The following is a 27,594-nucleotide window of genomic DNA, read 5'->3' as shown; positions in this document are numbered from 1 at the left end:
TCATTAAGTTCAGTGATGGATTCTTTATGAGAGGCCTGCACAAGTCGTCAAAAGAGATGCGAAATCTTCGAGAAACAAAAAAAATTAAGGAGATATTTAATGCAAAATCGTGTTAGTTAGACAAAAGATTATCTTATTCTTTTCTGAACTGACAGTTCAGTGGTCCTTACTGACAGTTCTGAGCCACGTTTCCATATTTTATTATTTTTGAGATCTTTTAGGAGATAAATAAATCAAAAAATAGTGAATTTCTTACAGGACAATTTTATAGAAGCATGGCACCAAGTGCAAGCCGAGTGCATAGGAGGAAGAAGGCTGCCATAGGAAGCAAAACAGGTGGCAACGAAGGTCAAGCAATGGAGTTTCTAGAGTCTACACAACTTGACAAACGAAGAAGTCCTCGACTAAAGGAAAAGCAAGCATCACCGCAATCGCCCTCCCCACAAAACTTGGATGCTGCATCAGGGGAAATCTTGCCCCCACATAGCCTCAATAAGAGGCCCAAAAAAAAGTTGGAAACCATGCTCATGAAGCCTACAACCTCAATGCAGGAAAACGCGGGCCCATCTAATGTTAAAGGGGAAGGGATGGCTGAGGGGACAGATCAGATTTTGCCATATGCCATTGTACGATTGCCAGATGGGAGGGTTGGGCGCCAATGTCGTGCAAGTGACACTTGCCCCCTTGCTAAATCTTTCATAGAAAAGAGAAAGAGTATGATTGGGCACTTAAAGCTTGCTCATGGGTTAGATGTTGATATTCCCAAGCTGCCACTTGGTCGTCCTCCGAAGAGCAACTTAGTAGCTCGTGCTTTCCCACACCCGTATGCTCAGAGGTGGAAGAGACAGGCATACGAAAGATCGCAAGATAAAGAAAGAAAGTTTCAGATCAATCGACAAAAGTATGAGCATTCTCAATACATGCAGGCTGAGCGCGCATGGGATAACCTTTGTAGTCAGTTCAAGAACAAATCAAAAGAGGACTTCATAGCAAGCTGGGTGAAAGATAAGATGGACAAGTACATGTCAACAGCAGAGGCTCGAGTTGCCAAAATCCAGGCTCGGATAGATGAGAATATCTCCAAAGAGGTAAGCTTTGCTGCATCTAGAAGCTAAAACATTTAATTTTGAAGTGTTTTCATCTCATGAAGATGTGTTTTCAACTAAAGGATACCCATCATGTGTGCCCTTCTCGCTCTACTCTCAAGGATGCATTTATTAAATGCTTGCGTTAGGCCTTATGGTTAGTTATGGATGGGCCTGGGGGTGGAGAGCTATCACCAAGGAGTTGGTTTCCCCTTTTTGAGTCTCCTAGATGTACTTAAGAGAAGTTAATGCCCTGATTTTTTTAGGTTCTTTTGTTGTCAACAAAATGTAAGAATGTATGATAGTGGAGTAGCTGGGACGATCTTACAAGGCAAACACACACATAAGACTCTTTGTTTATGAAAGGCATAAGTATCGAACAGTTGGAGCAGAAAGGAAAGGTGCAATGTGCTCAAATATCGTGCGAGTTCTCGCTTGAATGTGGATCAGTGGTGTGCCGTTGCTCACACAATTTCTGCTTCAAGTTTTTGAGCCGTCTTTTACCTTGCCAATCTGCCCAAGAATGGGTTTTAGAGATTTAGCCTACCCAACAGTTGTGCAATGCACGATCTATAAGCTCTACTCCTTAAGTCAGAATGTAACGTAGCTTTGTATTCAGGATTGTATCTAGTGGAAAGTGTAGCAACCTTAAAAGAGTGCCACCTGAAGCTCGTTAACTTGTTTTCCATCTTATGAATCATGCTTCTTGAACATGTGTTTTTATCTTATGAAGAATTTACGCTTTCTTATACTGAGAATGATTTGTGTAACTACAATTTATCATTTCTTCAATTCACAAGTCATGACTTTCTTGCAAATATTAGAGCTCATTTGATGTGTTAATTTGACATGTTGTGCAATGTTCTCTTGTGGGCTTATCCATTTCAAAAGGCTGAACTGAGTTGTTGGGCTGCTTTCGTTAATTTGCCTTCTTCTTTCTTCAGCTGGCAGTAGGGCAAGGGGTAGAATGAAAGCCAAATAAAGTGTATCCATAAATTGGGCAAGCTGGACAAAATCCACTGTGAAACAAAGTATGTTTGAGTTGCATGTATGCGTGCGAGCGAGTGTGTGTGTGTGTGTGGGGGGGGGGAGGGGGGGGCGGGGTGGGGGGGTTGAGTCAAACTTATATGTCAAGAACAACCCAAGTTGCTCCTACACTCTGAGCTTCCATGCCAGTTGCCCCCTTGGTAGCAGATGAAGTCATGATGTGCAATGTGTTTACTCTTGAATTAATTGTTCTTGAATTAGATTACAATTTATATGTATTCTTGGTCATATACACGGTCGAAGTCTATGGCTATTTCCCAAGTTCACATACAACACGCATGGTTTCCTTGCTGCAGGCCAAGTTTATTCACCACATGTCAACTTCACTTCTTACATTTTTGAGATCACTTGGCATGGCTGTATTTGCAGGATTTCGTAACCCATGAGGTTGTTGGGCTTACAACTATGAATGGCTATTATTTATTGCAGGATTTTGGAACCCATGAGGGTGTTGGGCCGTGTGCGGATACAACAAAGAAGCACAACACTAAGAAGAACGTAAGCTTTGTCATATTTTTCATTCATCCCCTCGTTCTGATTCATATCTCTATTTCACTAACATGGCTGCCTTGAAAGTGCCTAGCCATTCTCTCACGGTCTTCCCACTAGTTTGTTCAAGTCCTTTCCATTGCCTAATTTCCATGGTCTACTCACAGCATGCCAAGTTTATTAACCTGATGCAGGTTTACTTGTTGCATGCAGAGTTCACTCACAGCTTGCTAAGTTTATTAACTAGATGCATGTTTTCTTGTTCAATGCAAAGTTCACTCACAGCTTGCCAAGTTCTCTCCCTGCAGCACTAACATGACTCCATAGTTGCATGCAAGGGTTGGTAAGCAAATTGCAATGAATGCACATGCAATGTGTCTACTAGTCATTGCCCAAGTTGACATACACCTCACACCTTTTGTTTGTTGCAGGATTCTGGAACCCATGAGAGTGTTGGACCATGCGCGAATACAAGAAAGAAGGACAACACTCAAAAGAACGTAAGCTTTCCAATATCCTTCACTCATCCCCTCGTTTTGAGTCATGTTTGTGATGTTGAAAGTGCCTAGCGATGCTCATGTGGGCTTCTTGGCATAAGTAAGTATGCGAATTCATGAGTGCAAAGATTGTTTGTAACTATGCATGGATATTATTTGTTGCAGGATTCTGAAACCCATGAGAGTGTTGGGCCATGTGTGGATACAAAAAAGGAGGACAACACTAAAAACAATGTAAGCTTTCAAAGTTTGCTAAGTTCTCTCTCTACATCACTAACATGGCTCCATAGTTGCATGCAAGGGTTGGTGAATAGTTTGCATGCAATCAATGCACGTGTAATGTGTCTACTAGCTCACACCTTGCTAATTTCATTCACATCATGCCAAGTTTATTCACATCATGCCAAGTTTCTTTGCTGCTGCCAAGTTCACATACAACTCACATGCCCTATAGTTTGAGATCATTTGGGCATGCTGCAGGATTCTGGAACACATGAGGGTGTTGGGTCACGTGTGGATACAGAAAAGAACACCACCACTAAGAATGTAAGCCTTCTAATCTTGCTAAGTTCTCTATCTACTTCATTAACATGGCTCCATGGTTGCATGCAACGGTTGGTGAACAGTTTGCATGCAATCAATGCACGTGCAATGTTTCTACTAGCTCACAACATTATCGTCTTCCTTAGTGTCCTCACACTTATCCCTTCCTTGCTAGTTCATTCACATCATGCCAAGTTCATTCACATCATGCCAAGTTTCTTTGGTACTGCCAAGTTCACATACAAATCACTACATGCCCTTTAGTTTGAGAACAACACTAAGAAGAACGTAAGTCTTCTAATCTAACATGGCTTCATAGTTGCATGTAAGGGTCGGTGAACAGTTGGCAATGTGTCTACTAGCCATTGTCCACGACTCACACCTTGCCAAGTTCATTCACATCATGCCAAGTTCATTCACATCATGCCAAGTTTCTTTGCTGATGTCAAGTTCACATACAACTCACTACATGCCCTACAGCTTGAGATCATTTGGACATGCTTCTTGTTTGTTGCAGGATTCTAATTCTGGAACCCATGAGGTTAAGCCATGCGCGAATACAAGAAAGAAGAACAACACTCAAAATAACGTAAGCTTTTCAATCTCCTTCACTTATGCCCTCGTTCCGAGTCATGTTTGTGGTGCAAAGATTGCATACAACTATGCATGGCTATTGCATGGAGGGTGTTGGGCTATGCATGGATACAAAAAAGAACAACACTAAGATTAACGTAAGCTTACATTCTTCTTAGTTTGCTGCCAAGTTTGCTTACATTCAATCTTAGTGTTGTGTAGTTGTTGCATGCAAAGTTTAGTCACAGCTTACCAAGTTTAGTAACTTGATGCATGTTTTCTTGTTGCATGCAAAGTTCACTCATAGCTTGTCAAGTTTCTTTGCTGTTGCCAAGTTCACAAGTTCACTCACTACATGCGTGGCCTTTGAGATCATTTGGCCCATGCTTCTTGTTTGCCGCAGGATTTTGATTCCGAAACCCATGAGGTTGGGCCATGCACGAATACAAGAAAGAAGAGTAACACTCAAAATAAGGTAAGATTTCTAATCTCCTTCACTTATCCCCTCGTTTCGAGTCATGTTTGTGGTGCAAAGATTGCATACAACTATGCATGGCTATTACTTGCTGCAGGATTCTGGAACCGGTGAGGGTGTTGGGCCATGTGTGGATATAAAAAAGAAGAACACTAAGAAGAACGTAAGCTTACATTCTTCTTAGTTTGCTGCCAAGTTTGCTTACATTCAATCTTAGTGTTGTCTAGTTGTTGCATGCAAAGTTCAGTCACAGCTTACCAAGTTTATTAACTTGATGCATGTTTTCTTGCTGCATGCAAAGTTCACTCATAGCTTGTCAAGTTTCTTTGATGTTGCCAAGTTCACAAGTTCACTCACTACATGCCCACACTTTGAGATCATTTGGCCCATGCTTCTTGTTTGCTGCAGGATTTTGATTCCGGAACCCATGAGGTTGGGCCATGCACGAATACAAGAAAGAAGAGTAACACTCAAAATAAGGTAAGATTTCTAATCTCCTTCACTTATCCCCTCGTTTCGAGTCATGTTTGTGGTGCAAAGATTGCATACAACTATGCATGGCTATTACTTGCTCTGCAGGATTCTGGAACCGGTGAGGGTGTTGGGCCATGTGTGGATATAAAAAAGAAGAATACTAAGAAGAACGTAAGCTTACATTCTTCTTAGTTTGCTGCCAAGTTTGCTTACATTCAATCTTAGTGTTGTCTAGTTGTTGCATGCAAAGTTCAGTCATCACAGCTTACCAAGTTTATTAACTTGATGCATGTTCTCTTGCTGCATGCAAAGTTCACTCATAGCTTGTCAAGTTTCTTTGCTGTTGCCAAGTTCACAAGTTCACTCACTACATGCCCACACTTTGAGATCATTTGGCCCATGCTTCTTGTTTGCTGCAGGATTTTGATTCCGGAACCCATGAGGTTGGGCCATGCACGAATACAAGAAAGAAGAGTAACACTCAAAATAAGGTAAGATTTCTAATCTCCTTCACTTATCCCCTCGTTTCGAGTCATGTTTGTGGTGCAAAGATTGCATACAACTATGCATGGCTATTACTTGCTGCAGGATTCTGGAACCGGTGAGGGTGTTGGGCCATGTGTGGATATAAAAAAGAAGAATACTAAGAAGAACGTAAGCTTTCTAATATTTTTCATTCATCTCCTTGCTCTGAGTCACATCATCTTGGTTTCCCACTAGTTTGTTCAAGTCCTTGCCGCTGCCTAACATGGCTCCATACACCTCACACTTTGAGATCGTTTGGGCCATGGCCATCTTCTTGTTTGTTGTAGGATTCCGGAACCCATGAGAGTGTTAGGCCATGCGTGAATACAAGAAAGAAGGACAACACTCAAAAGAACGTAAGAGATTCTAATATCCTTTATGCCGAGTTGTTAAAGCTTTTCATGTTCTTCTACATTGTTGGTTCACTCTTCTCTTTACTTGCATGGGCCCTGTTCTTGTTTGTTGCAGGATTCCGGAACCCATGAGGGTGTTGGGCCATGCGTGAATACAAGAAAGAAGGACAACACTCAAAAGAACGTAAGAGATTCCAATATCCTTTATGCCGAGTTGTTAAAGCTTTTCATGTTGCTGCCTACATTGTTAGTTCACTCTTCTGTTTACTTGCATGGGCCATGTTCTTGTTTGTTGCAGGATTCCGGAACCCATGAGGGTGTTGGGCCATGCGTGAATACAAGAAAGAAGGACAACACTCAAAAGAACGTAAGAGATTCCAATATCCTTTATGCCGAGTTGTTAAAGCTTTTCATGTTGCTGCCTACATTGTTAGTTCACTCTTCTGTTTACTTGCATGGGCCATGTTCTTGTTTGTTGCAGGATTCCGGAACCCATGAGGGTGTTGGGCCATGTGTGAATACAAGAAAGGACAACACTCAAAAGAACGTAAGAGATTCCAATATCCTTTATGCCGAGTTGTTAAAGCTTTTCATGTTGCTGCCTACATTTACTTCCTATTTTGCATCGCTAGTTCACTCTTCTCTTTACTTGCATGGGCTTGCATGTATCGGCCTACTTGTTTGTAGGATTTGGGAACCCATGAGGGTGATTGGAAGCTACTGGCTGAAAGTGAGGTGGGCCAGGTAAGTGCAGCTAATTCAACCCTGGAGTTTGTTATGTCCTAAAGGGACTCAATGGGTGAATGCATTGTTTTCTTGCCATTGTGTAGGTGTTTGAGGTTTCAAGGAAAAAGTTGCCTATTAGGACTTCTCGTGCAAAGCAAAGTAGCAATGAAGAAACACCGATTATTGTATCATCGCCGACTTTTTCTGAAGCATACAACAATATGGAATTTATATTCGAGATCTCCAACATGCAGGTTATTGTTACAGAGAAAGGGGAGGGGAGGTTGGTAGCAACAAGGGGCAATGTTGCGAGATCTAGGTAAGAGGCTCTACACGATTGACAGTTTATCAAAACCATGTATTGTCATGATAGTCTCAGCTTGTGTGGTTTGCTGCATTTTTTTTTGTTTGGCTTTTGCCTTGCAGGTTAGCTTCCGGGGCTGACATTGACTTTGTTTCCATGAGATCCAAAACCTTTGTGCGCGTAGATGATAGCTTTTTGAGGGAAATGTTTGTTAATGAGGCATCCACTAGGACCATGAACTTGTTTGGGATGTAAGTGTATCACTTTGAACATTTTAGTGCACTTACATGGATGCACTTTCATTCCCTCCTTGCATGCACAGGTTGATGGAGAACAAGTTGCCATTGGACATTCTTGAGAAGGTGTTTTGGGCTGATTCTTTGTGGTATTCTATGTCATTGGAGCTAGTGGAGAATTTCCTCACCCGCTTCTTCGAGAAAATGGATATGTCAGCCATTCAATTATGTTTCTTTCCCGTTGTATGCAGGTGTGTGTGGTCACTTCATTGGTAAAGAATTTTGGCTATGCTTTTTTACATACCACTTGGCACTCAAATTTGTGCGCTTTTAATGGCTGGCTATTGTGTGCAATAGGAATCATTGGTCCCTCTTTACCCTGTATGTTAACAAGAACGAGGAGGTGCCCCTTTTAAAAGGGAACAAAAGCTATTTGTTATACATGGATTCATTGGGACTAATAAATCCAGAGGAGTGCTTGGATAGTTTGTTCATGTAAATTGAAATTCTCTTCCATGTTGGTTTTGTTCATGTATACTCATACAATGCATGACACATGACATGGTTCTGGTTTGGATTGATTACAGTGCTCTAAAATGCTTGGCACCGCATGTGGCTGATTCAACCCTTCAAGGTGCTTTGTTCAACCCCGAGACAGAGCTGAAACTAAAAATCGTTAAGGTGAAGGTGACGTTGATTTGTTGGTAGCAGCGAGTTGAATTTGTTATGAATGTTCTACATGCTGAATGTTGGTGTTACATGTGCATCATTTGGGGCAGGTACCGCAACAGGACAATAGCACAGATTGTGGCTTCTATGTGATGGCGTTTATGAGATACCTCATTGCCGGTATATTGCAAAACAATGTAGACAAGAATTGGGTAAGTGCTTGCTTCGTGTTACATCTTTGCTGCTTCAAGAAGAACATGCAAGCTCATTTACGCTTACAGCTTTGCTTTTTTTCAGCTCACAGATCAGTGGTTTCAACATGAAGATGTATGCACGCTTAGGATGGAGCTTCACACATGGTGCATGAGTGTTTTGGAAGAACTGTGACACGTCTACTGTCTTGAGCAGCAGTGACATCCGAGCAGCATGTCTTATTTTGTGGGCAGCGCACTTCTTATGACATGTTTACTTTCTTGAGCAGCAGTGACATAGCAGTGACATCGGAGCAGCATGTTAAGGATGTTATTTTATGGGCAGCGCACTTCTTATGACACGCACAGTAGCATTTTTTACTTTGGAGCGAGAAGCATGTAGATGCAGGACCAGCCATGTGATTTTGGAGCATTTTTTACTTTGGAGCAAGAAGCATGTAGATGCAGGACCAGCCATGTGATTTTGGAGCACTGTAGGAGCGACAACCTCGCACCAGCGATGTGATTTTGGAGCAGTGTAACATGGCTTATCGGTGGGTGGCAAACTTATGACGCGGAGTCCTGCACGAGCGACAAGCATGTAGATGCTTTTTGGAGCAGCAACCTCTATTTTTGGCACCAGCTATGCGATTTTGAAGCGGTGTTTTTGGCTTGTCGTGGGCAACACACTTCTTATGAACATCTTTATAAACATATTTGGCATCTAAGGATGTTTTGTATCAGCCAATTCACATGAAATACATGATATTTTTTAGCTTCTCAATATAATTTGTTTTGGTTCCGATGTAAATTGTCTATCAACAAATATGCTTCCGTTGGTTCCTTTTTCAACTTTGCTATTTGGTGTTTAGTTTAGTTCCGCAACATGATGGTTCTTGTTGATGCTCTTGTACTGGAAGCTCTTCATGTTGAATTTGAATCAGATTCTCCGCTGCTCTAGATAAGCCCCATATCTTGGCCCAAGTAGCGAGAAGATCGAGTATAATGACACTCCAACATGCATTGTAAGGAGCCAAAGTGCTTCCACGTTTTGGATATGGTCTCTGTTTGTAGATTGTGTGGGACGTGTAAACTCTCAAGCTAGTCCTGGTGCACATAGAGAGAGAGAGAGAGAGAGAGAGAGAGAGAGAGATATAGAGAGAGATCTTGCTCTACCGATGCAGCCATAAAAGTATATGATGAGAGAGAGAGAGAGAGAGAGAGAGATCTTGCTCTACCGATGCAGCCATAAAAGTATATGATCACTTTTTTACCTTCTAATATCAAGCTATTAGTAAAATGATCTTAATCTTTTTATAGTATTGAAAGTGTTCATAATTTGGGTGACAAAAAGATTAACATGTTCATTGCATTCAAACTATAAAGCTTGATTGAGAATTGTGCCTGGCTGGTAGAAAGGCGGCTTACGCACCAGCAATGATGAGGTTTCTCATGACCCTAGACATTGACGGATCTGACCATCCCCTACAATAGCATAACAACTCAACAGTTGGAACTACTACCTCTTGACATGTCAGTCATGAAATGAGTTGATGTGACAGATCAATACAGTGACCATGCGACATAATATGCAGGGAAAGCCACAACACTCATACGCCAAGCATAAAAGTTTCATAGCTGATTATCAAAACTCCCTCTTCCATCCGCCCTCTCCCAACGAGAACCAGGCCTCCCGCTCTTGATCCCACCTGTTGCAAATAAACTGACTTCTGCTGCAGGGTCTCGTGGTACCAAAACCACCAGCTTTTGAAATAACTAATGTCTGTCTGTCAACCCAAGTAAAACTAAGTTCTAACCCACATTGTGTACCCATGCAAAAAGTATATACAGTTTTAAGAGCACACAAAAAGAGAGAGAAGCTCGGACAAGATTGCATGAATCTAGTCTTGCATTACATGCCCAAGGGCTGTATAAATCAGCTATGGTCAAAAAACATAACACAAATTGAGCGTCGTTTTCTTGACTGATCCATAATGAGCAGACACATATGGTTTTTGGAGCAGCAAGTTATATCAAGCTATACTGAACATGAATTCCCTTCACAAAAACAACATACATACAAATTTACAAAACATTGAGTCTCCAGCTGATCCAAAATAAGCATATACATTTGGTTTTTAGAGCAGCAGGTTATACCAAAATGGACAAAAAATCTCCTCACTCGTTCCAAAATGATATAATGTACAAGTTGAATACATTTGCATTATTAATATACAAGTATTATCCTTTGCTCGGATGCAAGGACCTTCTCGAGTACTGAACCATTAGATAAATGCATAGTGAAGTGCCTCTCCTCATCTTCAAGTGACCCATACATACATGAGATGAGTAGTCCCTTTTCAATGCAAAGGTTGTTGTAGAGGTTAACAGCTCGGTTAATAAGAGGAGCCTCTGAACCAACTGGGGCATGTCTACTTGAAAGGGGAAGGAGCGCGTGGAATGTATGGCACGAGTGACTTTGTATAGGATCAACTAGGAGAGTTTTACTACAGCAATGGTGACAAAATATGCGAGGTCTCTTGTCAAACCGCACCCGACTCCTGCCACGTTGATGCTTACATCTCAAGACCCCTGTCATACAAGCACGTTTTGTTGGAGGCGAGCAGGCTATCTCTTGATCACATACGGTTGTAGCTACTTCATGCGGTCTCCCGTGACCAAGCCGAGTAAGCGTAACATGAGCTTGGATTTGTTTGATGGACCCCCTCATTGGCAAATCAATCTCCTTTGGGATAATCAAAGCTGAAATATTATTCTGTGAGATGCTCAATTGTTGGAGTATTGCTTCTTTCAACTTGGTGTCACATGCTGATAGATTCTCTTCCAAAACATGTAGAACCCTTTTCATGTCTTGAATGCAGCAAGCTATCTGCTCATTAATGTTGACAACCTTGCACTCACCACTCTTTATGTTATCTGGCATGTCCTGCTCACTTAGCCCAACATCAATGTCCTCGTCCATTTGACTTAGAGAATGAAGACTATCAAGGACAGGGAAAATGGCATGTAGATGTGGAAAATGATGTTGAATTATTAGGCGGATTCCATAAAGATGCTTACAATCAGATCCCCAACTTGGACAATCGCAATAGTTGGACTGAACACTGACATGATACCATTGCGAAGATGAAGACATACTCAAGATTTTGAATAGCAAAGTGGACTCATCAATCACTTGAAGGGTGGACGAACTAGCCTCAAATCTTCTCAAGATTTCTTCACCTGCTGCTAATCTGGACGTATGACTCTTGCTTGATCCATGAATACTAAAACGTTGAGAATCAGCTGAAAAGTACGTAAAGCTGGTTAGTATCACGACACCTTTTCTTCATGAGTGTCAAGCAACAAAGGGGGGACAAGCCACAAGAGAAAAAAAGAGGTCATTACCTATTTCTTGTTTGTTCTTAAAGAACTCAAGTAGCGTTCCGCCGATGTAAGTGCCCGTTAGAGAATCCCCTGCAATAGCATGTAACAGAACTAGAATTGATCTATTTATCTTTGCATCAAGAAGAGTGTACTTGATGTATTGCCAGAGCCTCTCGACCAAGTTTGTCGTATCCACATTTCCATGTGAAAATAGATGCCCAAACTTTGGCCACCTTCTCCGCCACATGCATGTGGTGGCACACCATCCATTCGAGATGTATCGTTGAACATTGATATACGCTGAATATCTCTGCAAGAGCTCTTGGTATCTCTCTTCAAATGCCTCTTCACTTGCCATTTGCATTAGATTTGACAAGGAACTATACACATCATCTCGCTTCTCTTTTGGAACCTACACAGCCAAAATAAAATGAATATACATACCACCTGATAATGATATGCACAATAGAATGGATCTAGCTTTTAAAAGGTGACTTACTTGCGGTAGGAGGTTCTCTACCCATGCCTTCTTAACATGAAACCAGCATAGCAAGACATGGCATGCAATTTGGTGTCGTCTCCCTTCTTCATCTTGTGTCCAGCAATAGGGGTCTACATCAACAATCTTCATAATGGCTTCCAACTCTTGCTGGTTTTTGTCGATGATAATAGCCGTCGGACGAACTCCATGCAACCTTGTGAAGATCATCTTGAAGGTCAACTCCAAGGCTACACTTTCTTGGTTAGTGCCGATGTCATTAGTGCATAGCATGAGCCATATTGGAATACCCATGCCATTTTGGTTGGGCAAAACTGCAGCATACAGGGGCAAACCAAAGACATTTGTCTTGAATGTGCTATCTACTGCCCAAGTGTTGTGTCGTGAGAAACGAAGAGCAATTTGTAGCATCCACTCATCTTGAATGATGAGGACAAAGGGTCGTTTACTTTCATCAGAGGCTTGTGGGTTATAAGGTTGAACATAAAGAACCTACAAAGAAATCATGATGAATAAAGAGGCAAGAATAGGGGAAAGAGCTTCAAACATAAAGAACGTTGGCTGTAAGGTTGAACATAAAGAACCTTGTTCTGTTCTTGCAAACGAAGAGCCTCTCCAAACATCGCAGCCCAATCATTGTTTGTACATCTTCCTACAAGGATAGAGAGGCAGATTAGAAGTATAAAACAACCAAAAGTTACAAGGAGAATTGTTGGTAAAGCAAAGCAAAGTACCTTGTGTGTGCATTTGATATGACATCATTTGCACCTCTTTTGGTATCATGAAGAAGCGAAAGATTACACGATCTAATGGCAAGGCATTCTGTATGTGAAATCTTTCTTTTGATGTAGACATTTTTGCCACATGACGACATGTCCCTACGTCGAACAAGTCATCCATGCAACAAGCAATCACACGTGGGTGCACGGGCAAGTAATAGAGGTCAACACGTGAGCCTGGTATATGTCCCTCGTGAACATCATGAACTAGCATGGTCACCTTCTCTGTGTCATGAGAGTGCTGCAAGACCACCTTAAAGGGACACCCACACCTCTTGGACCTCCGCAATCTTCTCTTGTTAGCACCTCTCCGAGCAATACTTCCTGCCCTATGGCACATGTACTCTTGCACCCACTTGGATGGTCCATGCTTCTTTGTGGATCGAAGTAATACTAGCTTTGTTTGGTGCTTGATCATGATGTTGGTCAACTCTTGATTGACTTGAGACTTAGTTGTGACAATTGTTGATGCTGGAGCTATGGTCTTTTTGCTCGTAGGGGTCTGTTCCCCGACCTCAGTAAGCAGGCAGCCGCAAGCGATAATCCTATCTTTCACATAGTCAAGAGAAATTCCATGCCTCCTCTTGTCGGTGCACCATTCTGCCTTGATTGCATTGATAGTGGCATTCACACCATGATGAACACCATGCTCAAGAGGACGATGGGCTGCCATGACAATACGCTCCCAATCTTCAATGTATGCTATTTTCAATCCTGTTGATTTCGAACATAGGCAAAGGTGAAGCGGGCTGAAACAAAGCTCTTCTCTTATTCTTTTCCACCTCTTCAAATCCAACAAGTCTCTTGCATCGTGTGCTTTTAATGTTGGAAGCGTCACTGTGAGAGCTCCTCTAAGATCTTTCTCCATTAAGGAGAAGCTTTTCTCATCGAAAGAGAAAAAAAAGCTTGATGTATATGTAAATGGATCCAATGCCCCCCATGAATCAAGCCTAGGTGTACTCCATGAACTTGGAAAAACACCCTCATTATCATCTTGGAAGAGGTCACATACATCTGCGTCGTCACTTGATGTAGTGTCACTACTTGTTGTATTATCTAAATACTCATCCAATATGAACTGATTTGTGTCATTGGATGCATTCCAATCAGCCTCATTTGATGCATTCCAATTAGCCTGCCATGGCACCGCGAAGTCACTTGTGTCACTCGTTGGATTCCAATCAACCTGCTATTGAAGTCCAAGTTAGATAGGCAGAGAGAGGTAGGACATGTTCTTAAAACAAGTTTTTGCATCGTTTGCTAATTTTATTATGGCTATGAAAACAATGTAGGGCACTAGGAAGGGCAAACCTTTCTATAACTAATGCCACTTCAAAGGTAATGTCACCCTCCGCTCTACGAATGTCCACAAAGCCAATGACAAGGATGATGAATGAAGCGCTACGGCTAGAAGTATCCCCTACAAGGCTTTGCTCAAGACACAGTGTTGCAATCAATGTATGCATTTTTCCCTCCATGAGCGCTTCTTTCTTATCTGTTCTCGCAAAGATGAGGTGGTCTCTGTTTTAGATGGCTTGATTGACCCATGTTTTCAATATTCATTGAGCATCCATTTAGCTTCAATGCAAAAACCTCTTCAAAGAGAGAGAGAGAAAAGCTGATTTCAAGTGGCAAAATTGTGTGTGTGTGTGTGCGTGCATGCGCGCACGCATGCGTGGTTTAAATCCAGTGTGTGTGTGCATGGTTTAAATCCAAAATCAACCTAAGTAAGGGGCTCTTCACATAGAGAGAGAGAGAGAGAGAGAGAGAGAGAGAGCCTGTTGATTGGCAAGTGTGAGTTTTTGTGTGTGTGTGTGTACCTGGTTTAAATCTGGAATCAATCTGAGTGATTCCTGAGAAGAGCTTTCCATAGCCGTGGTGATTTTACAGAACACATGCAACACATGCTCTACGACGTCATCATACAAATTTGAAATTCTGCCCTTTTGCAAGCCACGCTGGAGAAGCCTGCCCTCCACGTCAAGCCAACGTGGCTATTGAGTTTATTTTAAATTTCGATTTGGGGCGCCAGCTCAGCCGAAACCCGAGTTCACCAGTTGCTACCCGAGTTCACTGCATCCGACGGCCCAGATTCAAGCCGCCAGCGTCCCCCCACTTTCCCACCCTCGATCCCAAATCTTTGGCTTCCCCATTGTCCCGTGCCCTTTAGTGTTGAGGACGGAAGAGGACCCATGTGAATGGATGATGATGCTTTACCTCAAAAAGGTAATGATATGATCAATGTATACCTTGTTTGAACATGTGCTTATTAATGTAGAGAAGCATGATAGAACACCAGCAAAATATGGGAAGCTTCAGGGTTTGGATGGCTAGGATTTGATCTCGATGATGTGGATCTTTGAAGCTCTGAGTAAGGTTTGAAACCTTAGGGTCGTAAGCTTTAGCGTTTTGATGCTATCAGTGCATATGATGTCGATTTTGACACTGTTAGTACTGCTACAGAGATATGAATTGAATAGGTGGAGTCATCCACGATAGAGGTGTGAGAAGCTATCGAAGGTAGAAGCCTAAAAACACACAGGATAAGACGGCCACCACTGGAGAGGCCACAAGCAGCTCACATGGGTGCCGTGGAGAAGGTGGCTATCAAATCAGCAAAGCAGAATGTCTACATAGGAGATCACGTGGAGGTTTGCCCGCCAAGAAGAGAGGCTCATGTGGAGCATGTTGGTTCTAAAAACTCAACAGAGCTCTGTGTGGTAGCAAGAGAAGCATATAGCTTTCGCTGTGGGTCTGCACAAGGAGACAAGGAGGTGGCAGAGGGCTCACCCCTTGTAAAGGTAGAAAGAGGGGTCCGTGGGTAAGGCCTACAGAGGCCAACCCATGCATAGCACATGATGTTGTGGCTACTCAGGCATAATCGAGTAGCACTAACGGGCTGCACTTGAGGGAGCGCACAAGTGGCAACTATAGATAGAGGTGACCAAGTGATTAAGGCAAAAGTGAAAGATGAATTTGGGAGAAGGTAGAAAACAAGATAGAACTATTAGTGAAGATTCATAACAGTGAAACAAAGGCAAAACCTTGAAGTTTCTTTAAAGAGAAAACCACATGGTTTGTTACCCTCTCTTGGTGAGAAGGAAAAAAAAATGTAAATATGAAGAAATGTAATGGAGTAGCAATTTTATTAGCTAGGTTAGGTTTATGGTCATAGGGCTCAAGTATAAAAGTGGCTCATGGACCTTCATTTGTATCTTTTGATTATATGACTTTTGAACATACATTGGAGCCTTGAGCTACCAAACTTGGCTTATGGAAGGTTATTTCCATCCTTTCGGTAAAAGGCTAAATCACTTAGGCATTTTGTATGATTCTTTCTAACTGTATGCTGATCCACATGATGATTTGTCCCAAATTTTAGCTTATAGTTACTCCATTTCAAATGGTATCAGAGCTCATGTGTTTTGACCCATGGTTCCATGGACTTTTGCCAGTTTTTGGTTAAGACTATGATTTTTCGACCAAATCTTTTTAGGGTTGTGGACCAAATTTAAACTAATTGGAAGTGATTAGTGTTAATTTTGTGATAATTATATTTTTACCTTCTCATCTACTTTTCCTCAAGTTTCCATGGCTAGAGTTTGTCATACAGTAGCCGTTTCCACACACAACCTTGGGGATTTGTTCGGGCACACTTTTGGCAACACATAGAGTACCATTTTGAGCTATCTTTGGGATAGTAATTTTTTGATTTTTCTCCCTCTTCCCAAATACTCAAAAAACCCGAGAAATTGCAATATCGAGCTTCCATAGCCAACATTGGACATCATACACATCATCCACAAGTCTTGGAGCATACTTTAGGAGTTTATATGTATGCACAACTCCTCCAAAGAACCACTAACATTGGCGGTGATTTCAAACTCCACAAGGTTTTGTAATCACCAAGAACTTGCTGAAAAGCTAGCAATGGAATCACTCTAGCCTCTACCAATATTAGGGAGCTCTTGGGAGTGTTTTAGGCTTGTGAAGTCTCTCCAAAGCACTATGAATGCTAGCGATGATTTTTACATGACATTGTAGAGGAATTCATTTTTAATAACATGTACTAATGCATGTAGTCACACATTCTCAAGCTTAGCAATGGTGGTTGAAGGTCAAAGTAAGTGTTCTTGGTGATTTTGGGTTTTTTGGAGCTTCCTTGAAGTGGACTAAACCAGGGAGGATTAGGCTGCACAAATCTACACAAACAAGAGGCATTTTCTTCATCAACACACAAGTTTGAGGCTCCATGGCAATTATTGATTAATTACTACACACTTTCTTACATTACTTGATTGATTTCTTGAGTTTATTGAATCCAATATCCAGATTTAGGGTTTCCCTTGAAGAAACCTTAATTTCATGGATTAAGAAAATCATGGAAGCCACATTATGGACCTTATGCATATGAAATGGCTTCCATTGTCTATCGATCAAACCATAGATAAAGAGGTTATGGTTTTTTGGAGCTATCACAATCTATAGCAAGTATTGGATGGTTTCAATAGTGTCGTACATGCCATTGGAAATGCTATAAGCATGATTTCAAGCTAATGGGATATGTTGTTACCGTCATTAACTATCATTTTAGAAGAGTATGCAATAATTGATGCTTCTTACATTTGTTATACCTTGGTGAAGGCATTTCTTGCTTCTCTTTGTTTGCCTTGGTGAGGGAATTGCTTCTCTTTGGTTGGATGACTATTACAAGCCTTGGAGCAAAGGATTTTGATGAAGAAAGTGTACAAGGACATAATGCAAGCAAATCCTCATGCAAGCATAATTACATGTTTGAAATTGTAAGCCAGCAAGCACTCACTCTCTATACATTGTTAGATTCTCAATCAAATTGTATAAGTTCATTCCAAACAAGCTCTCTAGAATCTAGCATGTTGAGAGGGTACCCTTGGCATTGGTGGAGAGCCCAAGGGGGAGCATCACTACAACACATCGAGATCACAGCAGCATTTTTAGAAGGGAAACATGGAGGGCATTTAACGTTGTTAAAACCATTTTCATGTTGCTTAGTAGCGCTTTTTGCAGCGAAAAACGTTGCTCAGCACCGTTCTTCGCATTGAAGAAACACTTCTACACTATAATAATATACCGCCATGTAGATTTTATCTTTTGAATGCAATAACCTTTGTACTCTGAGTTTTTTTGTAGGTTTATGTCTAGTCTGTCATTTCTACCTCTCCTACCCTATCCTCCTCAAGCTCAAGCAAGGTATGTCTACTCTTTTCCTTTATCTCTCCTATGTAAACAAGCTTTTCATGAAAGTTTTCTTGTGAGTATTTCCCTTCTCTTTTCTCTCTTTTAACAACTACCTAAGCATGCCAGTATCTTTTAATACATGTCGGATGCTTCTTATGCATGCCGGTAGCTTCCAATGCATACGAGATGCTACCTACACATGCTGGTAGCTTCCTAGGCATGCCGATAAAACAACTACCTAGGCATGTCGATAGCTTCCAATGCATGCCAGGTGCTTCTTAGGCATGCCAGTAGCTACATAGGCATGCCGGTAGCTTCCAATGCTACCTAGGCATGCCGATAGTTTCCAATGCATGTGAGGTGCTACTACCTAGGCATACTGGTAGCTTCCAATGCATGACGGGTGCTTTATAGGCATGCCAGTAGCTTCCAATGCATGACGGGTGCTTTATAGGCGTGCCAATAGCTTCGGGTGCTTTGTAGACATGCCAATAGATACCTAGGCATACTGACAGCTTCCACTGTATGTCGGTAGCTTTCAATGCATGCCGGGTGCTTCCTACATAAGACCATATGCATAAGCCTCATGCATTGGAGTATGCATAAGAGTTTCAAGTATTTATGCTTCTTCTTGGATAGATGGCAAATAACTTGCAGCGCGATGTTACACATGAAGGAGGAGTAGAGTATGTTGAGATATCGAGCTCATCTATAGTGAGGTGGTGGACATTGATGACCCGCCTGGGGGATAGGCCCCACACTTACACCACTGGCATGGTTGGTGAGATCATCAGTGATATGCGGCCAGTGGGATGATAGGTTGTGTGACAGCCATTCTAGAGACTGCTAGCATAGTTATGACGCCATCTATAACCATAGAGAACCCTAGTATGTATTTGGTTGAGTACCTTTTCATATTGTGTGTACTCTTATCTTTGTATATGATGTGTTGAGTGTTGTGAAGAAGAAGAAGATTTTCAGCCTCTCACCTTGTGTGTTCTCTTTTAGGGTTTTGTGAGTGTTGTGTGTGCTTGCAAGAGATCAAGCTCTCTTCTCCCCTACATATTTTCTTCATGGTATCAGAGCCTCGTTCATGCTACGGGCTGAGCTACAAGCAAGAGAAGCATAGGAAGCGGTATGAGGGTAAGAGCTTCATCTACTCTTCCCTATTTATGTTGGCGACTACACCCTTGTCGGGAGCTCTACAGGAGGCACCGGCAAACGATCTCTGATTGAGGAGAGCCTAGTTCATGCTACGGGCTGAGCTACAAGCAAGAGAAGCATAGGAAGCGGTATGAGGGTAAGAGCTTCATCTACTCTTCCCTATTTATGTTGGCGACTACACCCTTGTCGGGAGCTCTACAGGAGGCACCGGCAAACGATCTCTGATTGAGGAGATTTCTTCACGGGAGAGTAAAGCTAGAGAGTAAAGCTATAGGGAAACTATAACGTCCTATCATCAGACAAAAAAATTTCGAGCCAAAAACACGTTTCAGGCTCGTTAGGACCTCCGTTTTTCAGAAAGCAGGTGATTTCGAGCACTGCGGGTAAGTCATCGATTCTATGCAGATTTCTATTTTAAGAACTGCAGGAAGACAGATTGGTTGTGCAGACATTGTGTGTGCTGCAAGGAGGTCAACAATTGCCATTGGGTGTATGTATACACATTGAGGTCACTGGCTGTGACATTTGAGTGTAGTACAGTACTGCTGCAGAAAATACAGCAGTTTGTGCAGGACAAACCAGAGTGCTATTTCTAGTAAATTTGTGTGTCTGGCAAGATGTCAAATGATGGCATAAACCAGATTGTTGCTGAGAAGCTTGACAAGAACAACTTCCATGCTTGGAGGTTCATGTTGACAAATTTCTTGATGGGAAAGGGTTACTAGGACTACATAGAAGGTGAACATGAAGAGGCACCGGAGATACTGGAGAACAATCCGACTATTGCAGATATGAAAGAGTTCAAGGATTGGAACCAAGGAGCCAGAAAAGTTATGTATTGGCTCTCTATCAGTATACAAGAGGACACCATGATTGGGCACATATAGGATGCTGCCAAGTCCCCCAAGGAGGTGTGGGACACCTTGGTAAAACTCTATGAAACGAATACCAAGGCACGAAAGATATAGTTGAACTTCATACTGTGGAGAAAAAGAGTATATCTATTATAACCCTGCTACACGTGAGTTGAGGGTAAGCAGGGATGTTATTTTTGATGAGATGAGCAGCTGGTATGCTGAAAAAGAAGCTATTGGGGCTGATATGAGTGGAAATGTGGTTGCATAGAATGGAAGTTAGCAATCACAGTCTTTGAGTGGGCCAGGAGAGTCCTCGTCTAGTGGTTCATTTGATAGACCATGGAGTGGCAGGCTGTATCATAATACCAGTCCTACAAATGTGATTAGTACATCACATAAAGGCAAAGAGAAAGTGATTGAGCCTCTAAGTATGCCTGACATTTGTGTAGGGCATTCTCATGTTGATGGAGAGTCTAGTGGCTCTCAGAGATGAGCCTTGATAAGGATCTCGGGATACCAGCTATGAGAACACCTAATGTAAAGAAGGCTATGGAAGCCATGAATGCAAAGCCGCCGAAGATCTGGGAGAGTGAAGAATCCTATGCAGAGGTTTACCTATGATGGTTATGTGGCACATCACTATGCATAAATGGCAAAAGTTGTACAGGTTGTAGAGCCCACATGCATTGATGAGGCTGTTGGAAATGTGTGTTGGGAGAAAGCTATGGATGAGGAGATGGATGCACTATATGGAAATGAGACTTGGGATTTAGTGCAATTGCCTGGAGGCAAGAAAGCCATTGGATGCAAGTGGGTGTACAAAGTAAAACATAACAATGATGGAAGCATAAGCAGGTACAAGGCCAGATTGGTAGCCAAAGGATATGCACAAACATATGGCATTGACTATGAGGAAACTTTCAGCCTAGTTGCCAAGATGGCAATAGTGAGAGTTGTGATAGCAGTGGCTGCATTAAAGCAATGGTCTTTACATCAGATGGATGTAAAGAATGCATTCTTTACATCAGATAGCAGTGGCTGCGTTAAAGCAATGGTCTTTACATTAGATGGATGTAAAGAATGCATTCTTGCATGGGGATTTGCAGGAAGAGGTGTATATGTTGCAGCCACCTAGTTATGAGGATGTGAGTCACCTGGCGCATGTTTGCAGGAGGTTGAAGAAAGCCTTGTATGGATTAAAACAAGCACCAAGAGCATGGTCTGACAAGATTTTGGAATATCTTGTCACTATTGGCTTTCATGTAGCCAATGCAGTTTCTTGCTATATGTGAGACACAATGATAGAGGGGTTATGCTTGTTGTCATCTATGTAGATGGCGTGATCATTACGGGGGACCATGATGCGGAGATCTTTGATGTAAAGATCTTGCTTAGACAGAAGTTTGAGATAAAGGATCTGGGGGAGCACTTGATAAAGGATCTGGGGGAGCTCAGATATTTCTTGGGCATTGAGGTGATTAGGTCACCACATGTCAAGGCCATACTTTAGACACAGTATGGCCTGGACATGTCCAAGTATGGTATGACAGGCTGTAAGCCTCTCTCAGTGTCATTGGATTAGAATGGCAAGTTGAGTGTAGATTCAGGAGAGATTTTGGAGGATCCTACTATGTATAGGTGCATAGTAGGAAGCTTGATCTACATAACGATCACCAAGCCAGATTTGAGCTATGCTGTTGGGTTGGTGAGTCAATTTATGCAGGTTCCTCAGAAGCCACATTTGGATGCATCGAAATGCATACTGAGGTATGTGAGGTCTACTTTGCATTGTGGACTATTTTATGAAACTGGGATAGAGATATGTGTACATGGGTACACAGATGCTGATTGGGCTAGTAGTATCTTAGATAGAATATCTACTAGTGGCTTCATGTTTTCTTTGGTGAGTGCTGATATGACTTGGAGCGGCAAGAAGCAGCCTATGGTTTCTTTATCCAGTACAGAGGCCGAGTGTACAGAGGTGCTAGTATGGCAGCATGTGAGGTAGCTTGGTTGAGAAAGCTACTTGCAGATTTGGGTCTATCAGTGGATAGACAAGTTGTCATTTTCTATGACAACATTAGCAGTATACAGTTGGCCAGGAACCCAGTTTTTTATGCTCGCACAAAGCATATAGAGGTCCACTACCATTTTGTCAGAGAGAAGGTTTTGGCAGGAGACATTGGCCTTGTTTATGTCAGCACACACATGATCAGGTCGCTCACAGTTTCACCAAAGCATTGGGTACAGAGAACCTCCACAGATTCAGGGCTTTGCTTAGTGTACATGAGATGGAGTTGAGCTCGAGGGGGAGTGTTAGATATCGAGCTCATCTAGTGAGGTGGTGGACACTGATGACCCGCCTGGGGGATAGGCCCCACACTTATACCACTGGCATGGTTGGTGAGATCATAGGTGGTGATATGCGGCCAATGGGATGATAGGCTGTGTGATAGCCATTCTAAAGAGCTCATTTAGTTGGGTTCACACTATAGAGAACCCTAGTATGTATTTGGTTGAGTACCTTTTCATATTGTGTGTACTCTTATCTTTGTATATGGTGTGTTGAGTGTTGTGAAGAAGAAGAAGAAGATTTTCAGCCTCTCACCTTGTGTGTTCTCTTTTAGGGTTTTGTGAGTGTGTGTGTGCTTGCAAGAGCTCAAGCTCTCTTTTCCCCTGCATCTTTTCAGAATAGATATCCCAAAAATATTTGTAAATCTATATTAGCCTCAAATTGTATCTTATCTTTTAATTAAAGAAGGTTATCTTAAATAACAACATAATTATAATGTTTGATTATTTGTATGTCTATAGCTTGAAGCAATGGACCACCTCCTATGCATGCAAGATGAATATGATTTTGAATTACAACGAGGTTTAGAAGCTCTATTTGAAACGAGGTTTAGAAGCTCTATTTGAAACGAGGTTTAGAAGCTCTATTTGAAAGGGTGCGAGATGAAGGATTGATTATTATTATTAGAGGACATACTTGGCAAGCATGGCAAGTAAGTACATTCCTAAAACCAAAAACTCTTTGTTTTTGCAAAACTAATTTTTGCTTGAGTTAGTTTTACTGTGTTCTAGGATCATGTTACTAGAAATAGTGTTACTACAAATGGTGGTCCAAATGTCCAAGCAAGAAGCAATGGACATGTTAGAAGAGAAGGGGGTGGAGCTACAAGGAACAATAATAATCGAAATGCATGAGATGTAGACTCCCTCAATGTAGCCCCTAGCTCCATAGATTTTCATTACGCTTTATTTTGTATATGACCTTTTTGGACTCATACACTTATGTAATTTCACCAAGTATCGTAATAGAATTATGACATGAATAAAAACCATGAATTACAATTCTCTTTTTTTTGTATTTTATCAAGTTTTACATTACATGTGTCTACATGACGATGAGTAAGACATGAAGTTGTGCTAGTTTTACTGTGTCTACATTAAAAAAAAGAGTTGGGGTAGGCTGGGGAGTCCTCTGCAGCCTCTCCAGTCTGCCTCAGCATTTTTTTACTACACACTACTTTTGCTACTAAGCAGCCAAATTTCACTACTATTTTCACTACGTAGCAGTGAACTTATTGCGATAAAAAGGAGCTTTTTTAGCAGCAAAATGGGCCGGACAACTCCCTATCCTTCTAGTTATTAAAGCACTTCCATTTTTACTACTACATGCTCATTCTGTTGTAGTGCATGGATTGAACTCTGCTTGTGGTAAGTGCTTTTGGAAAAGCGAAAAAGAGTGGGATTAGATACTTGTGGTGATAATCAATACATGATGTCAACCCTTGCCATTGGATTTCAAACTTTGGTAAGGGGGTGAGAAGACTTGGCCGGGGGATCGGAAAAAGCTCTCCATTGGCTTGTTACATTAAATAAAATGTACAATATTTTATGCATACAAGTGACAATGATTTGAAATGCAATTGACAATCAATGGGATTTTGTAAGGATGCATAGTTGGAATTATTGGGCTCATTGGTATTGATATAGTGATTGAAATTGGCTTATAACTGCACCAAGGACATGCCAAAATTTTGCTAAATTCTGGTCAAAATGCCTTGGATGGATGCTAATTGGATGCATATTGATGCTTTGGATACGCGAGGATGCAAACATGCCAAGTTGGTTGCTTGTGGGTTAATAATTTGACATAATCTGCAGTTTTTAGAAAAGTGTGATTCAGTCCGAGAGGTGTTGGACTGAACCTAAATTGAATATTGGGGGTTTTTCCACATCATTAGGGATTCCCATCGATCCCTCAACAACCTTGCTTGGTTTTTGGGTTAAGGAATTACACCCATTTCTTTACCGCATATCCTTTTTGAATAAATATTGAACCAAGTACCAGATCATAAATTTGGCTTTACCATTGTATTCTCCACTTACTAAATACCTTAACCACCAAGTTTCAACTTGTTTGGAGCATTGGAGTGCAAGTCGTGAACCAAACTATGACTATTTGACTTGTGGGAAAAAAGAGGCTTATAGAGGATTGACTGAACCTAGAGTGGCATCATAGGCTTATCCCTTGTCCTAATACTTTCCTATAGATCCCTAAAACACCCAAATCCAACACTCCTACATCATCCTAATATGGCTGGTAAGCTGAGAGGTAGACCTAGAAAGCTATCATTAGTGACCAATGAAAGACTCTGTTTCGAGCAAGGGTTTTCATTTGTGGTGATCAAGAATATGGAAGGGGAGGTATTGATGGAACATGGCACTATGGATACAATGGAAGAGCTTGAAGTGAAAATGTTTGGGATAAGTACTCATAAAAATGTTAGTCAATCCATGGGTCAAACTTGAAAGGGAGTTACAGCGGATGCTAATGTGGGAAGTGTCCATAAGCACATCTCTCAAAGTTTACAAGCCATCAAATGATACTGAAAGATCCCTGCCCCCTCTGCGCAATCAATTTGGGGGTGCTAGCAGCGGGAGTAGCACTTCTTGTACAGGATAGGGTCCCTCACTCGGGGCCTCGCCCACGGATATCCGAACAAGAGACTAATCCCTGAGTTCTTTCAAAACCGAACCCGGAAAAAATTCCCTCGCCCGGAAAGCCGGAAAGCACGGGCGATTCCTCCAGGATATTTTTACTCTAACGTAGTCAAGGTCATCACTAACCAAACTGATCCGATCGAACCTATAAAGACACTCAATCAGATCAAGCACACCCATTTCTTTACCGCATATCCTTTTTGAATAAATATTGAACCAAGTACCAGATCATAAATTTGGCTTTACCATTGTATTCTCCACTTACTAAATACCTTAACCACCAAGTTTCAACTTGTTTGGAGCATTGGAGTGCAAGTCGTGAACCAAACTATGACTATTTGACTTGTGGGAAAAAAGAGGCTTATAGAGGATTGACTGAACCTAGAGTGGCATCATAGGCTTATCCCTTGTCCTAATACTTTCCTATAGATCCCTAAAACACCCAAATCCAACACTCCTACATCATCCTAATATGGCTGGTAAGCTGAGAGGTAGACCTAGAAAGCTATCATTAGTGACCAATGAAAGACTCTGTTTCGAGCAAGGGTTTTCATTTGTGGTGATCAAGAATATGGAAGGGGAGGTATTGATGGAACATGGCACTATGGATACAATGGAAGAGCTTGAAGTGAAAATGTTTGGGGTAAGTACTCATAAAAATGTTAGTCAATCCATGGGTCAAACTTGAAAGGGAGTTACAGCGGATGCTAATGTGGGAAGTGTCCATAAGCACATCTCTCAAAGTTTACAAGCCATCAAATGATACTGAAAGATCCCTGCCCCCTCTACGCAATCAATTTGGGGGTGCTAGCAGTGGGAGTAGCACTTCTTGTACAGGATAGGGTCCCTCACTCGGGGCCTCGCCCACGGATATCCGAACAAGAGACTAATCCCTGAGTTCTTTCAAAACCGAATCCGAAAAAAATTCCCTCGCCCGGAAAGCTGGAAAGCACGGGCGATTCCTCCAGGATATTTTTACTCTAACGTAGTCAAGGTCATCACTAACCAAACTGATCCGATCGAACCTATAAAGACACTCAATCAGATCAAGCATCTAATCATTCACATACATGACTAGTCACATCTATCCATACATTCACATCTATCACTTCACATCCATATCCATCAATTCCAATATGCTAGGAATTTCTTTTTTCCCATCTAAATGATTGAATTCCAAATATGGTGGGAATTCCTCTTTCATCATTTAAATTTATCTATGCAAAAAAGATAAATTTAACTAAAATTCTTCTTTAATTTTTAAATAAAATATCCATTATTTTAGTATTCCAAATTTTTCTCTTTCCTCATTGGAATACATGGATCTCTATTGTCATGGGAATTTCTCTTTTATAATAAAAATGAATTACTAGAAATTTTCCTTTTTCCTAATTAACTATTAATGCATAAACATAAAAATCAAAATTTTCATGGTTATGATGAGAATTATTCAATTAACCTAGGATGATTAATCCTAGAATATGGTAGCAAGTCCTCATTTCATATAATGCTTGAATTTGATTTATGTGTTAATTTTTCAAAAAAAATTCCATAGCTCCGCTGCTATTACTGATAATTCTCATCAATTTTGAAAGCATAAAGTTTTAGTACTACAATATGATAGAATAACTAACCTTTTGATCAATATCCAATTATAGACTTGATTCCGAAGCTTTTCATCATTTAAATAGCATAAAAGCATTAAAAGGCCACTTCTTTGGCCTCTAATTTGACAAGCATAGAATTTAGTTTTTGATTTGAGAATTGCTTCATGAGAAGCATCATTTGAATATAGAATAGGTAATAGGAATGACCATTATTTGGGGGAGAGAGAGATATGCTTAAAAAAATATTTTAATTTAGGCATAAATGTAAACTTTATGTAATTAATTACTAAAATTCATTAGAGAGCTTCAATTGCATTAAAGAGCCATTCAATTGAATACTTCTCAAGCTTGAGAGGGGTTGAGAAGTGAGAAACATTTAGAGATTAAGAAAAAGACCATAAAATCACTCTTTACCTCCTGTTTTGCTTGATTCTTTAGTCATTGAGAGGCCCCCAACCAATCAATTGGTTTAGTATGTTGATGAAGACTCCAAAGAAGGTTGAAGAGAGAGAGAAGCTCCAATCTCTCCAAATTGTAGAGGATTTTTAGAGGATAATAGAAAATATCATTATTTCAGTATAATACTAGCATGGTATAGTTTACATAATTTTTTCAAAGGGCTAAGGATCTATTTATAGGTGAGGGAGGCCTCTAACCAAGTCCAACTAGTTTCTAGAATTTTCCAGTTTCAGTCTGGCTGAATTTGGACAAGATTTGGACCAATTTGGCTCCCTTTTTGATTTGGTTTGATCCAGGAGAGAGGAGACATAAAAATATCTTATTATTTTTGAGTTTAAAACTCCTCCACACATGTGAAATAGGCGCCTCCTTAAAGATCCCCCTTCTCCTTAACAAGGTGTCGAAATGTATAATTATACCCAAAATAT

General features: G+C 41.2%; 2 protein-coding genes across 2 annotated transcripts; one reads left to right on the top strand and one right to left on the bottom strand.

Moving 5' to 3' along the window:
- Positions 1 to 275: 275 nt before the first annotated feature.
- LOC147618147 (uncharacterized) lies at positions 276 to 8,987 on the top strand. The gene is made up of 13 exons (XM_086775189.1): positions 276 to 1,088; positions 2,502 to 2,630; positions 3,053 to 3,121; positions 6,177 to 6,245; positions 6,543 to 6,608; positions 6,749 to 6,805; positions 6,892 to 7,106; positions 7,214 to 7,342; positions 7,414 to 7,578; positions 7,685 to 7,822; positions 7,915 to 8,008; positions 8,107 to 8,208; positions 8,294 to 8,987. Exons 1-13 carry the CDS (start codon positions 276 to 278, stop codon positions 8,381 to 8,383), a joined length of 2,136 nt encoding a protein of 711 aa, XP_086631315.1. The 3' UTR covers positions 8,384 to 8,987.
- An 810-nt stretch (positions 8,988 to 9,797) lies between these two features.
- On the bottom strand, positions 9,798 to 13,726 carry LOC147618146 (uncharacterized). The gene is made up of 6 exons (XM_086775188.1): positions 12,808 to 13,726; positions 12,658 to 12,725; positions 12,074 to 12,565; positions 11,596 to 11,986; positions 10,742 to 11,493; positions 9,798 to 9,974 (listed from the first exon to the last, which is right to left on the bottom strand). The coding sequence occupies exons 1-6, from the start codon at positions 13,718 to 13,720 to the stop codon at positions 9,798 to 9,800; spliced, it is 2,793 nt and encodes a 930-aa protein (XP_086631314.1). The 5' UTR covers positions 13,721 to 13,726.
- Between the last annotated feature and the right edge of the window lie 13,868 nt (positions 13,727 to 27,594).

This window comes from Cibotium barometz, chromosome 35 (assembly GCF_041138505.1).
Source record: "Cibotium barometz isolate CiBa-2024 chromosome 35, ASM4113850v1, whole genome shotgun sequence".
Classification (NCBI taxonomy): domain Eukaryota; kingdom Viridiplantae; phylum Streptophyta; class Polypodiopsida; order Cyatheales; family Cibotiaceae; genus Cibotium; species Cibotium barometz.
Note: the sequence above shows the minus strand (reverse complement) of the source record. Positions and strands in the feature narration are given on the sequence as shown.